The 15,365-nt window shown below is 48.5% G+C and overlaps 1 protein-coding gene and 1 long non-coding RNA gene across 2 annotated transcripts in view; one reads left to right on the top strand and one right to left on the bottom strand.

The window, feature by feature from the left end:
* Window positions 1–1,359: 1,359 nt before the first annotated feature.
* MVD (mevalonate diphosphate decarboxylase) lies at window positions 1,360–11,213 on the bottom strand. Its single transcript, XM_081017848.1, has 10 exons — window positions 10,873–11,213; window positions 9,165–9,235; window positions 8,069–8,183; window positions 6,496–6,657; window positions 5,497–5,696; window positions 5,294–5,368; window positions 4,819–5,037; window positions 4,284–4,399; window positions 3,428–3,536; window positions 1,360–2,728 (listed from the first exon to the last, which is right to left on the bottom strand). The coding sequence occupies exons 1-10, from the start codon at window positions 10,940–10,942 to the stop codon at window positions 2,648–2,650; spliced, it is 1,218 nt and encodes a 405-aa protein (XP_080873974.1). The 5' UTR covers window positions 10,943–11,213; the 3' UTR covers window positions 1,360–2,647.
* A 290-nt stretch (window positions 11,214–11,503) lies between these two features.
* LOC308483728 overlaps window positions 11,504–15,365 on the top strand; it is a 35,010-nt gene continuing 31,148 nt past the window's right edge. The window contains exon 1 of the long non-coding RNA XR_013989757.1: window positions 11,504–12,164. This is a non-coding gene — a long non-coding RNA (uncharacterized lncRNA). The remainder of the gene's footprint in view (window positions 12,165–15,365) is intronic.

The raw sequence follows: 15,365 nt of genomic DNA on the forward strand, positions 1-15,365 counted from the left end.
GTATAAACGGGAATCAGACAAGAAATGAATTTTGTGCAAGGGCTCTTGGGGAAGGAGGAGACTTTCTGCTGCTAACTGTAAGCAGAGGGGGAAAGAGACTTCCTCTCAACTGCCAGGAACTGGATTGACCAAGATCAGTATTCACCTCCAAATGCAGTACCCAAATAGGAGGGTTAATTGTGGGACACTGAAGGCGGAAGGGCCATAGTTTTGTGATGGAGAGTCTGCTCTGCTTGCAAGAGGTCCCAGGTTCAGTCAGCAGCATCTCCAGGTAGGGTTGGGAATGTGCTATCTGAAGCTCCGCAGAGCTGCTGCCAGTCAGTGTAGACAAGACTGAGCTAGATGGACTAGTGGCCTGGGTGCAGTAAAAGCCAGCTTCACGTGTGTTGTTGTAGAGCAACCACACTAATTCAAGAGATCCAGCGAGGCAGCAGGGGGCAGCCCAAAATTTGCCTGGCTCGTTCATTTGAAAAACCGAACGCTCTCCAGTTGCCCCAAAGTCTGCATGGCGTCTTCACTCCTTCCCATACAACATGCCTCTCTCTTCCCCTACTCCATGTGTGGCAATGGTTCCAATTCCTTTTGTCTGCTTCTTCTTTCTTTGTCTCATTCGCTCCTCTCCTAAGTGCTGTAAGTCCTGCACCAGCAGATGGTACTTCCAGGAGGTGGGGAGAGCGACCTGCTATCACTGCCCTCCCCTACATTTGCTGCTGTCAAGCTCCTCTGGAGGAGAGAGGTGGGAGCCAGCTGTTTGTCATCTAGCCTGGTGAAAGTCTCCTCTCTAAGCCACACCCTTGGAGTGCAGCAAGACCAGCACAAGAAATTTTACAGTCAGTTAACTCTTGTTTTGCCTTGTATTTATGTACTACAGTATTGTCTTTATTCTGTGTTTGATTATCTTTGGCCATTTTTCAATTTGTTGATATGTTCTGTATTTTGCACATTTGTATTTCCAGTGCTCCGTCTTTTGTTGTGTAATGTTTGCTGTTAGCCGCTTTGAGCGCAGCTAATTGTGGGAAAGCGGCATACAAGTAAACTCAGTCAATCCCAATTCCGCCCCCACCATCTCATCCTACAACCCACCCACCCCTGGGCCTGCAACTTGTGCCCTACTATCACTTTCCTGCGAGGACTGCATAGACCTTCTGAGCCCAGTTTGCATGGATTTCACCTCGCTCAATTCACCTTTCATTCCCCTTGCTGAAGTTGCACTGTTTGCCAGTATTCTATAGCCAACAGCTTCACTCAGCGCAGCTGGAACGTTCAGCAGCTCAGCCAATAGTTTGGGGAAGATGGCAACAGACAACAAACGGCTAATTGGTACATACAGAGAAGATGTGAGAAAGATGGCGTGCACAGTTCAGAAGATCACTTTCATTTATCTTTAAAACCACAAGTTAAAAATGACATTCTGTAGCAATGAAAGTAAAACCTTAGTCGGGAAAACCCAAATGGGATCTTGTATAAAAGACAGCGGTATGAAACCAGCCAACAGGATTGGAAAGAAAACAAAGAGAGGCAAAAGATGCTGAGGGGGATATACTTTGGCTTACCTGAATACAAGGCAACCATTAACACCTCTCCCCACAATTGTATTTTCTAAAAGAGCAAGCCCCCACTTTTTTTAGCAGCTTGGGTGGGTGCCATCCCCTCTAGGCACTTCCCACTTCGCCCTGTGAGGGAAAGAGTGCTTGTGGGCACACGCTACTTTTTCAAGTGACCCAGGTTAAGAGTCAGTAGAATTATAATTGGAGCCTAGAAAAGCAATGGAGCTGAAAGAGGAAGTGAGAAAGATTGTCACTCTTCCGACTTCCTCCTTCAGTTTTATGTACTTTTTTCAAGAGAAAAAGGTAACCACCCACCACAGACTCATAAGCAAGCAGGTAGTGAATGGGGGCTTAGAGGCCTTGCTTTGTGGGTGCAAGGGAAAGAATCTAGCCCCTGGCACCCCATTGGCAACCCCTGGCATAAGTTAACCCTGGCTGTAATAGAACAGACTAGCAAAAGAAGGTCTAACGTTTACTAGAATTTCTACAGCCCACAGCTGTGCTTTAACATTTCCAGTTCCTCAGAAACTCTTAGCGGTTAAGGCATCACTCATCTTTGTTCATTGATCATGATGTGTACACACACCCTTAATAAAAGCAGGTGTCTTGCTGGATCAGGGGCTGGGGCCTGCAAGAGTCTAACATTCTCTGCAAGAATCCCAGATGCCCACAGGCATTAGGAAGTGCAATAGAAATGGGCCAATGAGCTACCGCAATCTACCTTCTGCCTAGTCCTGAGCTACAGGGGAAGAAGCTCCAGCCCCAAGAGGTCAGAAAAAGGCTTGTGGGGCAGGGAGAAAAGAGGAAGCTTGTGCTGCCCTTCCTGTGAGGATTTTGGCTTGCAGGAGTCCCTGAAATAATACAATAGACAACACCACCACCACCGCTGAAAGAATGGCAAGAAAGCTTCCTACGCAAATAACCGCCAGATATTCATCAATTTCATATTTCCCGTAAAGACACAGCCTCTTCCCATTCCCCAACTAACAAATGCCACTGGTCTTCAGGCAGTGCTTCCTGCCCAAATGTTTCCACAGTCCTCCTGCCCAGTCACTTGGCCCTGAGTGGGGAGTGGAGCAGTCCCAGAAACAGGACCCAGCTCAGCTGCTGCTTTGGGGCAACCCGTCTGCCCCCAGGAGATGACAGCTTGCATCTTCCACCAGTGCTGGTCCTGGCCCCGGCTGGAAGGAAAACAAAAACATAAGGGATGAAGGAGGGGAAGGAAATTAGGAGGCAAGAACCACACATTGTTCAAAGTGGAATCATAGTGCTTTAAATGTAGTGTGAATGTGGGTCCAGGTAAATCCATTTCCTCCAAGCCTGCCTGAAGCACCTTGCCCCAAAACAAGACATTCACCGCTGGGCAATATTTGTTAAGACTTCCTTTTCCTTCTCTGCCCTACCCTGGGGGAAAAGGGAGTAGCTACCAGCCCAACCCACTGCAGTCCACATGTGTTTAAGGAAGAGAAACAACGACAAGGAAATGGTTGTTTTTAATAGGGAGTGGAGGACTTCTGGTTTGAGAACACAGCAAACAGCAGCACTCACATAGTTAAAAATAAGGATAGACTTCCAGTGGGGTGGCTGTGTCAGTAAGACCAGAAGCACTTTATTATTTCTGGAACTTTTTCCCCCGCCCCATAAATTAACCTTGTAGAGAGGTGCCCGGCCTTTAAAAGATGGCACCAGCTTTAAAAGATGGCACTTGTGGCTACACACTGGGCAAAGGGAGCTCTGAGACAGGAGTTATAGTGGTAGCAAAGACACAAGACTTCCAGGGACAGATTAGGAACAGCTTGCGTTGCTGAATTATGAGCCAAGTCAGGCCATGTCCCTGGTGTCTGGGGTGTTGAAAGGAGGCCACCTTTATCCAGCCATACCTTGGTGAGCAGCATATACTGGATCGCTCCTGGCGTGGGATCCCTCACCACAGCTGACAGCAGCTCCTCAGAGGGTGTTGCTGACCCCACGGGCAAACCCTTCAGGAACCTGGGCAGAGGGGTGAAGTGGAGACAGCAGAGTTAGGGCTTGAGGCTGTCCTGACCCCAGCAAGAAGAAGAAAAAGAGGATTTGGGAGGCATGGGGTGGGGGAGGGCAACACAGATTTCAGACATGCACAGAAAGCACCAAGGCAGTGGGCATCAAAAGTCTGCTAAAAAAAAATTGTGTTCTGTTTATTAATGGCTTTCTGTTCAGCCCATGGGTTGGACACAAGAGGAAGAAAAGCTGCCACTGATGTTCCCAGGGGATGGTGGGCCACTTCTGGCCAGCAGACCACAGGTTCACCCCCTTATGCTAAATAAACTAAAAGCACACATTTCAATATTTTACTGCTATGACACCTAAAACAGGAGAGCTCTCCAATAACAAGGGTTGTCACTTACCTGCCACATAAGGTAGGCTCTTCCAAAAAAAAGACAACTAAATGCTTCACTATTTAACATTAGGGTGGGTGTTACTGGGTTGTTCCTATTTTATACTGTGGTTTTATGCAGTGCACCACCCTGAGATCTGCAGGTATAGGGTGGTATACAAATGTTAATAAATAATAATAATAATAATAATAATAATAATAGATTTTCAGAACCAGAGTACATTTGTAAACAGACAATAGCATTTTTGTGAGCAGGCACTGGAGGTTTGCCGCCTTCTTTGGGTGTTGGCCGTCATGGCACCCCTGCCTCCGATTACAGGGGTCACACAGTAAGTGGCAACAAAGTGACTGGGTTCACGTACTGGCCTCCATTATTCTCCGGAGGAAAGCTGCGCTTCACCACTTCCACAAACTCATCCACCGTGTCATCCAGCATGAAGAGAACTGCGTTTGGGCCAGCGTCAAATGTATAAGCCACCTGTAAATCAAGCCTAGATGTCAGCAAAGCACCTGTTTTACTTTAAAAGGCAACTATCCCTCTGTGTGTGATGGGAAGGAGCAGGGTAGGCATGTTCCTGCATTCCTGATCCAGAAAAAGACTGGCTTATCATTTAAGGGAAGTCCTGTGAAGCGAAGGGAGAATATAGCAGACCTTGTTCTCTAAGCTTTTAGAACAAGGTCTGCTATATTCTCCCTTCGCTTCACAGGAGCCTGTTGGGCTCTAAAAGAAGGAAGCTGCTGTAGAAAAGCTGCAGGACCTTTGATCCTCTCATTGCAATGTTTCCAAACGTAGATGGTCCTTGTCAATTTGACCCAGGTGCGTCCCTTTCCAAAGCCCTAGGGCGCCCCTGCCCTCCCTCCCGTGAGCACTGCGTATTTCTTCCCCACCGGCCGCACCTTGGTCTTGCCGCAATGGGCGTTGTAGCGGTGCACCAGGGCCACCACTTGCTTGGAGATGTCATTGAGATAGAAGATGGGTGGGAAAGTGTCCAGGCAGGTCGCGTGGAACTGGTTGCTGTCCTTCATGGTCAGCTCCCCAAAGGCCTCGAAGTCCCGCTGCTGGATATGCTGGGTCATTTGGGACATGCGCTCTGGAACCAGAGCCTCAGCACGGTGCTAGAAGAGGAGAGGGAAGAGATGGCTTTTGCTGTTTAGCTGTTTATTTACCATGGCTACTCGGCAGCAATGCTTCTGGAAAGTTGCTGGAAACTGCAGGAAGGGAGAGGGCTCTGGTGCTCAAATCAAGATTGAGTGTTTCCCCAAAGGAATCAGGTTGGCCACTGTGAGAACAGGATGCTGGACTAGGTGGGCCTGATCCAGCAGGGCTCTTTGCGCATTTCTGCAGCCAGCAGGAAGCAGCACTTTCTCTTACCTTCAGCAGGAGGCTGGTCTTCACGCTGGTCTGCATGCCTGCCGTGCTGGCCACGTGCTTCTTCTCCGCACTCACCTGCCAGGAAGGGGCACAGAGAACAGCAGCCATTCAGGCTCTGGCAAAAACGGTCCTTCAGCCCACTCATTACCTGAAAAACCAGGGCCTGCAGTGTTTTCCTGGCGCCTGCCAATGCCCTCACTCACCACCAGGATCAACACCCTCAGCTCTGGCCAGTGCGTCTCCGGCGCCACCTGCTGGGCAATGCTGTCCTTGCCATCGGCGCTTTGCCCCATGACCCACTGCACGAAGCCCCCGAACATACTTCGGCAGGCACTTCCGGAGCCTTGCCGAGCCACTTCAGAGAGCTCACCCTCCACACCATAGAGCTTGGCCAACGCGTAGACTGCAGCATCAGAGAGAAAAAGAGAGGAAGGAGAGTGGAGTCGTTTATTTATTGCACTTATATCCTTGGATATAAATCGGTTTATTAGAGCATGGTGCTGAAAATGCCAAGGTTGCAGGTTTGATCCCTGTATGGGACAGCTGCATATTCCTGCATTGCAGGGGGTTGGACTAGATGATCCTCAGGTCCCTTCCAACTCTATGATTCTACTAAGGAATGCCTCAGTCATGATGTCTATGACATCTAAGCTTTTTCTCCAAGGAGGCATACACTGTTCTCCCTCTCTCCATTTTACCCTCACAACAACCCTGTGAGGCAGGTTAGGCTGAGAGGGAGAGCGTCATGGCCGAGTGGGGATTTGAACCCTGGTCTCCCAAGGTCCTAGTCCGACACTCTAACCACTGCACCACACTGGCTCCTCCCATGAGACACCTGTTATCCCTTAAGACCTTGATAATACCCTCAACACAGCCATTTCTTCTCAGCCTCTTGGCTCTCACCCAGCTCTCCTGCAGAAATCTACATGGTTTTCACCCCCATTTCCCCCTTCCTCACAACAACCCTGCCAGGTTGGTTAGGCTGAGTGAGACTGACTCCAGGTTTCCTGGTGAGCTTCATGAATGAAAGGGATTTAAACTCTGGCCTCTCAGGCCTGACTGACACTAACTGCGGGGCTGCCAACATACCCATCGTGCTCCTAGCGAGAGATGCCGTTTTGAACAGGGGAAGCAAGAGAGTCAAAAGAATCTGGAGGGAGCAGACCAGATCTCTAGGAGCTACCATCAGTTTCCCCACTCACCCAGACAGGCAAACCCAGCTGCAGAAGAGGCCAGCCCAGCAGCTGTGGGAAAGTTGTTTTCTGAGGCAATGTGGACCTTGTAGGCAAGGCTGAGGGCAGAGCGGCTGCTGCTGTCACCGCTGTTACCGTTACCGCTGTGCCGCTTCCTCGCTAGACGGCGTACTGGAGGAGTGAGAGAGAGAGAAAATGAAGGATAGCAAAGAAGGTGATGGAAGCCAGGCAGAAGATACCCGCAGTCAAGGAAATGTGACAGACACACAAAAGGCCCCTATTTGCATTGGCATCCCACTGGCTTCTGCAGATGCCCCTGTTCATACAGGCATTCCCTTGATGTCTAGATCAGAGTCACTTGCTTTAATTACTGTTCTGTTTTAATGAGATAGTTTTATTGCATATTTTAATTATGGGTGCTCACACTTTAATTGGACTGATCTGCTGTGTATTTAATTGATGGGTGTTTACATTTTAACGTTTGTATGATTGGCTTTTTTTACTCGTAAAACCACTTAAAATCCTAGTTTGGCCTTAAGAGGTATATAACGTATTATTATTTATAATAGGATTAACTGCCACTTGGTGGAAATACCAAGCAGGTAGAGTGCTGTTGCACCCTGTCTTGCTTATGGTCTTTCTGGGGGCATCTGGTTGAACACAGAGAGAATAGGATGCTGGATTAGATGAACCTTTTTCTGCCATGCTCTTTTTGTGTTCTTATGGAAGCTCACTTCGGACAGCAGGTGGAGTCGCATGAGGGAAAATGCTCCATAATACTATGTTCATTTTCTGCGTGGAGGGAATTGACTCAGTGTAAAACAGCTTCCTGTACTCCTGTAATTTGTGGCTGTACCTCACCAGTGTTCCAGATATGAGCCCTGTTTAAAACTGAACAGGAATAATTGTATATTTTTGTGTGTGGTTTGCAGTGGATCCCAGAACCATGGTAACAGCAGAGAGGCTGGCCAATGCCCTCCCTAGTGAGGTGTGCTTGTCCCCATCATTATCAACTTTCAGGAGCCAATTTGAAAACATCCCTGTTTGCCCACATATTTGGTGGCTAAAGAATGCCTTGGCAACCCCAAGATCACTGGACAGAATAATAACATTTATAGCTGCAACGGTTTTTAGGAAAAAAACTTTTTTATGATATTTTGGATGAATTCAAGCTCTGTGCCTGGTGCCAGTTCGTGCAGCTGCATCACAGAAATTAAAACAGACCTGAACCTGGCATTTGCTACGCAGGTGTGCCTAAGCCTTCCTTCCCTCAAACTAAACCCACAACTTCTTACTCTGCCCTCAGGAGAAAGAGCAACAGCACAGTTCTCCCAACCTTCCATCAGAAAACAGTCAAGGTAAAAAAAATTATTCCAAGGTTGACCCCTCCCCAAGTGGAATATACAGGTTGTACTCAACCAACCATTACTCAGAGTGGACCCACTGCAATTAATGGAGCCAAGTTAACCATGACTATTAATTTCAATGAAACTATCGTGGTGATGACTTAAATTAAATACAACCCTAAGAATCCAGACTTGACAAAAGAGGTCTATGCTTCTGTGTGCTGCCTTCTACTCACTCTCTCGTAGGCATGACTGGAGGCGTGGTTGACCAATATCATTCTCCTTCCCATTGAGCCAGAGGCGGTCCTCAGTGAAGTCCCGGCTGATGGCAGCTGTTGTGGTGGTTTTCAGCTGTAACAGAACCACAAGTTAGAAGCTCGCAAGCCATGAGCAGTTAACCTGTTGCCCTCCAGCTCCTGTTGGACTCCAGTTTCCACCACCCTTGGCCATCAGCCATGCTGGCTGGGGCTGATGGGAACTGGAGTCCAACAGCCACTGGAGAGCCGCAGGTTAGCCACCCCCATCATAAATGAACAACCACCTGAGGCCATCTAAGCAGACCTCTACCTTGCAGTCCTATGCCCATTTGCTCAGAAGTAGGTTCCACTTTGCCCAATGGAAATTGCCCCCAAGTATACATGTTTACCTGGCAGTAGACCCCACTGAGCATAGTAGGCTAGGCACAACATGCTAAAGCCAGCAGGATGAGGGGCAACACCTATATTTACAATCTTAAAAAGCAGTAAAAACATTGATCAAATAACTTTATAAAACACACCAGGCAGGCAGACTCCTCTGGGGAGAGTTTTCATACACAAGGCATTGGACTCAAATTCCCCCATCCCCTCATCTGACCACCACATGGTTCACCTCTTTGGAGAAGAACCTCTGAATGACCCCAATACCTAGGCAGGTTAAGAGGGAAATAAAATTTTAGCGGCAGATTCCAGGCTAGAAAGAACTACCAACATCACCTGTTGGGAAGGAAGGAACCTGTGTTTTTCCTAAACCTTAAGAGGTTTATGCATCTACATGGTGGTAACATTGCCCCAAATCACAGAGTTAGTTTCTACCACCCTCCTGATGCTACCATTCTTCTTTCAAGAAAACAGAATCCTAACTTGCAAGTTTGGCTTCATAATCATGACATCCCTTCCAAGACCACTAGTAGATCCAGATTATTTAAAGAGCATCTACACTGAGTTTGATTTCTCTCTGTGTGACTGTATCGCCCTCAGTAAGGTTAATCATGGTTTAGTGACTAACAATCGCTCACTTGTAACCCTCAGTTTCGCAAACAAAAAGGGACATTTATGACGATCTGGTACTAACCTGATCTTGGTGCAGGGTGACGCTGAGGGAAGAATTAATAGGCAAGATCAGCTCTTCATCACGCTTCCCCCCTGGGTAAAGGAGGACATTGTTTGAAAATGAGTGAACTCAGAAGCACTTCACCATTCTCTACAGTCAGTTCCCTGGGTGGTCAGTGTCTCAATAGCATCATTAACCTTGGGAGATGACAGAACTAGTCCAACCTGATCTTTCTCATGGCAATAGATGGAACTACATTACAACAGCAAGGTAAACCTATTATTTGCTGGTGCAATCTTCCTCGTCCTCCTGGCTTTCGACTTGCTAATTTGTCCACTTATAGTACTGCGGGAGGAGAGAGAACTAGATTTCCCAACTAACAAATCCTGAGTTCTTTTGGGTATGCATAGAGTAACCCACCAGTCTTCTAAGGGACAAGGCCAATCATTTTTTTAAATTTAGAACTGGCATTTACAAAATTAGTTGTTTTATTTACAATATTCTAAATGCAATTCACTTTTCACATTCGAAAAATGTGTTTATATCTCTAATCCACTTCATCTTTGTTTCCTTGGTATGGAATTTCACAACTCAGGAGTAAATGCCTAAGATGCTTTTCCAAACGCCTTCACTGTCAGTATTTGGCATACAGAATTCACTCTTTCCTTGATGATCCACTTTTAATTTAAAGTTTCTTTAGTACAATGGAAATTATGACACATCATGCAGAACCCTCAATTACTTTTGATGGAAAACCAGCAAACCCTCACATTTCGAGTGCACATGCTTCTTCTTCTTTGGAGATCACTCGTAGATAAGTACGATTGTCTTCCATAAACACGGTTTTAACAATGAGTCCGTAAGTGACTGTGGAGGCCAATTCTAGATCTACACATCCTCCCACAGTGGGGACATTGGTTCCCGGAAGGGAGTTAATCACGGTGTGGATTTGCCAAGCGTGCCTTCCTCTTAGCACGTTTCTCCCTTGTGTCCTGAGTTCGAGTGTCTTCAAAGCCTATGACACCTTTGGTAAAGGCTGTCCTCCAACTGGAGTGCTTGCAGGCCAGTGTTTCCCAGTTGTCAGTGTTAGAATCAATCCTTTAAAAGCTAACTTTCATTGCAGCAAATGTTCCATTTCCTGATACTCTTGCATTTTTAGGGATATTTTAAGAAGGGAGAAGGGAAACTCACACTTCACCAAAAGCACAAGAAAAAGGAAGGAGTCTCTTTTTCTTCTCCCTTTAACCTCATCCTCTTGTACATGGATCTTTTGCAAAAAAGGGCTCTTGTAGGTCTCGCACTATACAGTGCCTTCTTATAAGCACTCAGAACAAAATCTAACTGTGTTCATGTTCAGTTGAGCTTGCTCGAGCAAAAACATATAGACAATTACAGCCTTTAAAATGAACACACACATACACTTTCCTCTATGACAGTGTTTGGGAACCCTCCAGATGATGTTGGACTCTTAACTGCCAACAGCCCCAGCCAGAGTGGTAAATGGTGAAGGAATGATGAGAGTTGGGAGCCCAGCAAATATCCTGAGGGCCACAGGTTCTACGTCCCTGGCCTGTTAACTCTTCTTCCTCCCCATGCTCCTGGTTCACAAATTTGAAAGCCAGTCTTGAGATCCGAGGAGCAGCCACTAAGGTTTGCAACGACAACAACAACAGCAGCAAAAACAATAGAAAAATGGGAGGTAAAGGGGGAGAGGAAAGGAGGTACTCACAGTATTTTATCACCGCGATGTTAACAGGGGCAGTGCAGGTCACGACGGACAAGGGTTTATCTTCAGCCATGGTGATGACAGACGAGAAGGGGGTGCTGCTATAGTTAAGGAGGAGGAGAGAGGGGCAAAGGGTGGATCAAGTAAGAAGGGGCACAACTTCAGATCCTGAAAAAAATGCCAGGAGCCAACCCAACGGCTTAGTCGAATCCTAGCTTGCTTGCGCTGTTTTCTCTACCCCAGCTACCCAGTTGCACTGACCACACGGGCGACAGAAAAGCAGATCCAAGATTGCAAGCCTCCCTCCAACACTCCCACATGTGCCTGCAAGGAGAAAAAGGAATGCCACGCCCCGCACAGCTGCCTTCTCTGGGATTGGCCAAGGAAGCACCAGCTGCTGCAAGCCTGCCCAATCAGGGCCGGCCTCATCGCCTCCTGTTGCAATTCTTATCCAATGAGAGCGCGTCGGAAGATGGGGCTCCTCTCTCTCCCCATTCAGAATGCTGATCAGAAAGGCGGAACCCTCGAGGCGCCTTTTAAGGGGGAAATGTTTTCAGTACGGACGTTTTCTGCACCGCGCAAGCAGGCGCTGGGTGCGCCTGCGCAGTACTTTGATGCGAGTCTATAACTGTAAGGACATAGTAGGCTGCTCAGACCCGGCTTTCCATTCCGTTTGGGGGAATACAGGCGCAGCCATAATTCATTTGTGCACCACGTCCTTTCTGGTTTTTCAGAGTTCTTGTTGCAATAGTCCCGCAGAAAAAATGGGAGCAAGCAAAGCAATATTTTTAATTTAGACCAAGTAGATTTTTTTCGTGGTGGAAGCAAATTTTTGAATCACGCGGGGCTCTTTTCAAGTTGGGTCTTCGGTAAAGAAAACTGTAGCTATATTCTCCGAAAGAACACGGTAATGATATTGCCCACGGTTAGGGCAGTGTTACAAAAGAGTGCACGATTTAAAGTTCTCCATAACTCTTCAGTAGGCTACGGTACGGTGAAAATGTACACAGTGACACCTTGTGGGTTGACCATAGCAGTGCACAAACTGCAGGATTTAGACTGCAATTGTTCGTTAATTTACCTCAGAGTAAAAGTTATCCATCCCATCTGAAGTTTTCACTCCAATCTCACCCTCTGGAGTTTGGTTTCCTCTATGGGCTAATAGGGTGAGCTGAAAGTTGCCCTGGAAAAACTTTGCAGTTCATGGGAAGTTGGGAACCTTCCTCATTTTGGCTGAGGCTGCTAGGAATTTTAGTCGTAAACATCTGGAAGGCATCAGACTGGGTGAGGATGAGGTAAGTCACTATGACTAGCAAAGTGTGTAATGCATTGGTGGCACTAGCACCACCACAATAACAACAACACTGGGATGAAAGGGGTAAAATGAGCTTTTTAGGAGGGTGGCTTTATCCCATATGTTAAATTTATGAAAAAGAAATAACAATATATTTCACATTAACACTCCCATCCTAAATATATTTTCTCTGAAGCAAGTCCTGGTTTGATGGAGCTCATTTTCAAGTGAGTGTGCTTAAGATTGTTAATTTCTAATACCTTTTTCTTCAAGGTGTTACCGGAAAAATCCGAGGGCTCCCTTGGACAAAAAGTAAAGACACCAACCAGAGTAAATTGGAGCAAATCAGCAGCCTGTAGGCTTGGCCTTTATTGAACTGTTGCAACAGGGTGCTCCCCTCACTTGCAGGAGAGAGGAAAGACACAGAAAAATGGTGTGCAAGGCCTTATAAAAACTTTTGAAATTCCCATCCTGTAGGTCAAGCCCACCCCCAGAAACATCATGCATACATTACAGAAAGGAGAGGTTGAGGGAGGAGTTGTGGTGGTAACGTGAGTGTCCTGTCACCTGGCTGGTTCCCTTCTCCCCCTCCCCATGAGTCATTTTCAGAAGACAAAAGGTAGTCGCAGTTTCCTGCCCCCTGAGGGAAGATCTGATCATTGTCCTTTGTTCCTGTCCATGCTGAATCCACTCCCATATGCAAGTTCTTTGTGATCTTAATTGTCTTCTGTCTAGGACCATCAAGGTTGGCATAGCAACTGGGCAGGGCTCCTGTGGATGTGCTGGGATGTTCAAGGGATTGTGGCTGGCCTGTATCAAACCTTCCCCATTTTGTAGTCCTTCCTTCATGGAGTAAAATAAAAGTGGAACAGTGCAAATCCGATGTATGGTTGATTTTCTATGAATTTATAACAGAAGCGTAGCGTATGTAGTTTGTGATTGTGAGTGTGTGTGAAGTTTGTACAAACTGAATGATGGGGGGGAGGTTTCCTGCTACAAAGGAAAGTAATCATAGGGAGTGAGTGAAACTACTTGTTCATGGCATGGTTGGCCCCCCACTTCCCCTCTGCCATTGCCGCTGTGTGCATTTTAATTACATGGTGGATAAGGGACTGTGTCTCAACTTGGCTCTTAAACGTTTTCTGGAACATGATTATTTAAGAAATTTATATACTTATTGTCAGAGCTGCTTCCAGATCCTAGCTCACAGAGGATCACGCTAGCCAGCGATCATTAAATAAAAGTCTTTATTGAGTTACAGTTTCCATTCTCAAGCTGCTGCGTGCAACTCTACGTCTCATGGTTAGATCGGCGAAGCTCCATCTGAGTCTCCGCCCCTTGTACACCAACTTAATATCCTAGCCTTGCTCCACCTTTTCCGCCTGACTGTTCTTCTCTGGGTCCCTCTGCCCCCCGGGGTCTCTTCCTTCCGGGATTCCTCTGACGCTGACGCTGACCCCCCTGACTCTTCTCCCTCCTTTCGGCGGGCTTTAGGACCTGGCTCCCTTTCCGGGCTGCCTACTGCGCCACCTTCCTGTGCATTTGAACTTGGCACGCGCGCCCAACCTTCCACCTTCCGTCTGACCGTTTCTTCGCTCCCCGATGGAGGTGTGGCCACTCCTGACTCGTGCCCTCCCCCCTGTTGTGAGCTGCCAGCGCTTGATCCCTGGCGCCCTTCCTCTTCCCTGCTCTCTGGCGGTGACGCTGGTCCTGATTTCCAACTGCTCCCCTCTGAGTCCCCTCTGGTTCTATCTTCCTGGGGTGTCCCCCTAGGCTCCCCCCTTGCCCTGGCCACTGGTGCTCCTTTCTGTGAATCTTCTGATTCACTGGAAAGACTCGGAGATCTCGGGTCGTCGTCATCACTCATCTTTTCTTCTGCCTCCTCTCCCTCGCTCTCTGTTTCCTCCCTTGCCCTTGCCTCTGCTCCTGAACCCCTGACATCCATCCCCCCCTCGAAGCCCCCTCTTCCCCCCTCCCCTCCTTCCGGTGCGGGATCTGGGTGCTGCCGTGTCAGGGGGACGAATGTCGGATACAGTTCGCTTCCCGTGGCGGGCCGCCATCCGAAGTCTTCCGGTTCTTCCTCCCTGCTCTCGTTGACGACGGTCACCTCCGCTTCCATCTCTGTGCCGCCGTGCTCGAAACCCGGGTCGTCCCCGAAAACGTCCATGTCCGTCTCTCCCTCGTTGCCTTCTGGAGACGTTGCTCGTCCTGGACCCTCCAGCCACCTTCTGCGGAACTGCTCCTCTGGTCGATCATCCCACCAATACGAGGGTTCTGAAGCAGATCCCGAGGGTGACCCCTCTGGGGAACGGGCGTCTCGTGTCGGTTCCTCGTCCGAGTCGAACCCCCGGAACGTGCTGGCTGAAAGCGTGGGCGTGAAAAGCCAGTCGTCGAAAAAGTCTGCTGGCATTGGCCTATGTGGGAAGAGGGCATGAAACTCTTCTTTGAGCAGAGGTTCGTCTAAAGCGTAGCCCGGCACCCAGCTGTTGGCACTGGCCGGGGTGCCCTCCTTGGCGAGAAGGTATTCTACCCCCTCTTCCCCCCATCTGGAGTCCAAAATCTCCGTGACTTCGTTGATGCGCTCCTCCTGTGCCACTCCCCCTTGCCCGGTTCTCTCTCGGAGCGGACCCGGTGCCGTTCCTGGTTCCTGAAACCTGTGAGGTGCCTTGTAGGGAGTGAGCACCGATCTGTGGAACACCGGATGCATTCTGGAACCTTCCGGAAGAGCCAGCCTGAAAGCCACCGGGTTGACCTGTTCGTCGACTTGGTAGGGCCCCAGTTGTTTATGCCCTAGTTTCTTCTTCGCCAACGACCTGGCCGGCACTGCGTGGGCTGCTAACCAGACCCAGTCTCCCACATGGATCTCTTCGCCAACCCTTCTGTGTTTGTCCGCTTGTACCTTGTATGCGTGTTTAGCCAGCTCCAGGTGCCGCCGCAGCTGATCGTGGACCTCCTGCAACTCCGACGCGAACGCATCTGCTGTCTGCGGCTCCCCCTCCCCCATTCTTTCCAGTCCCGGGAAGGTTCTAGGGTGCCTCCCGTTGTTGGCGAAGAACGGCGTGACCCCCGTGGACACGTGCTTCGTGTTGTTGTAGGCGAACTCAGCGAGAGGCAGGTAATCCACCCACGTCGCAGGCTGTTGATTCGCATAACATCTCAGGTACTGCTGCATGATGGCATTGACCCGCTCCGCTTGCCCGTT

This window comes from Podarcis pityusensis (assembly GCF_964106645.2).
Source record: "Podarcis pityusensis genome assembly, chromosome: 8".
In the NCBI taxonomy this organism is placed as follows: Eukaryota; Metazoa; Chordata; class Lepidosauria; order Squamata; family Lacertidae; genus Podarcis; species Podarcis pityusensis.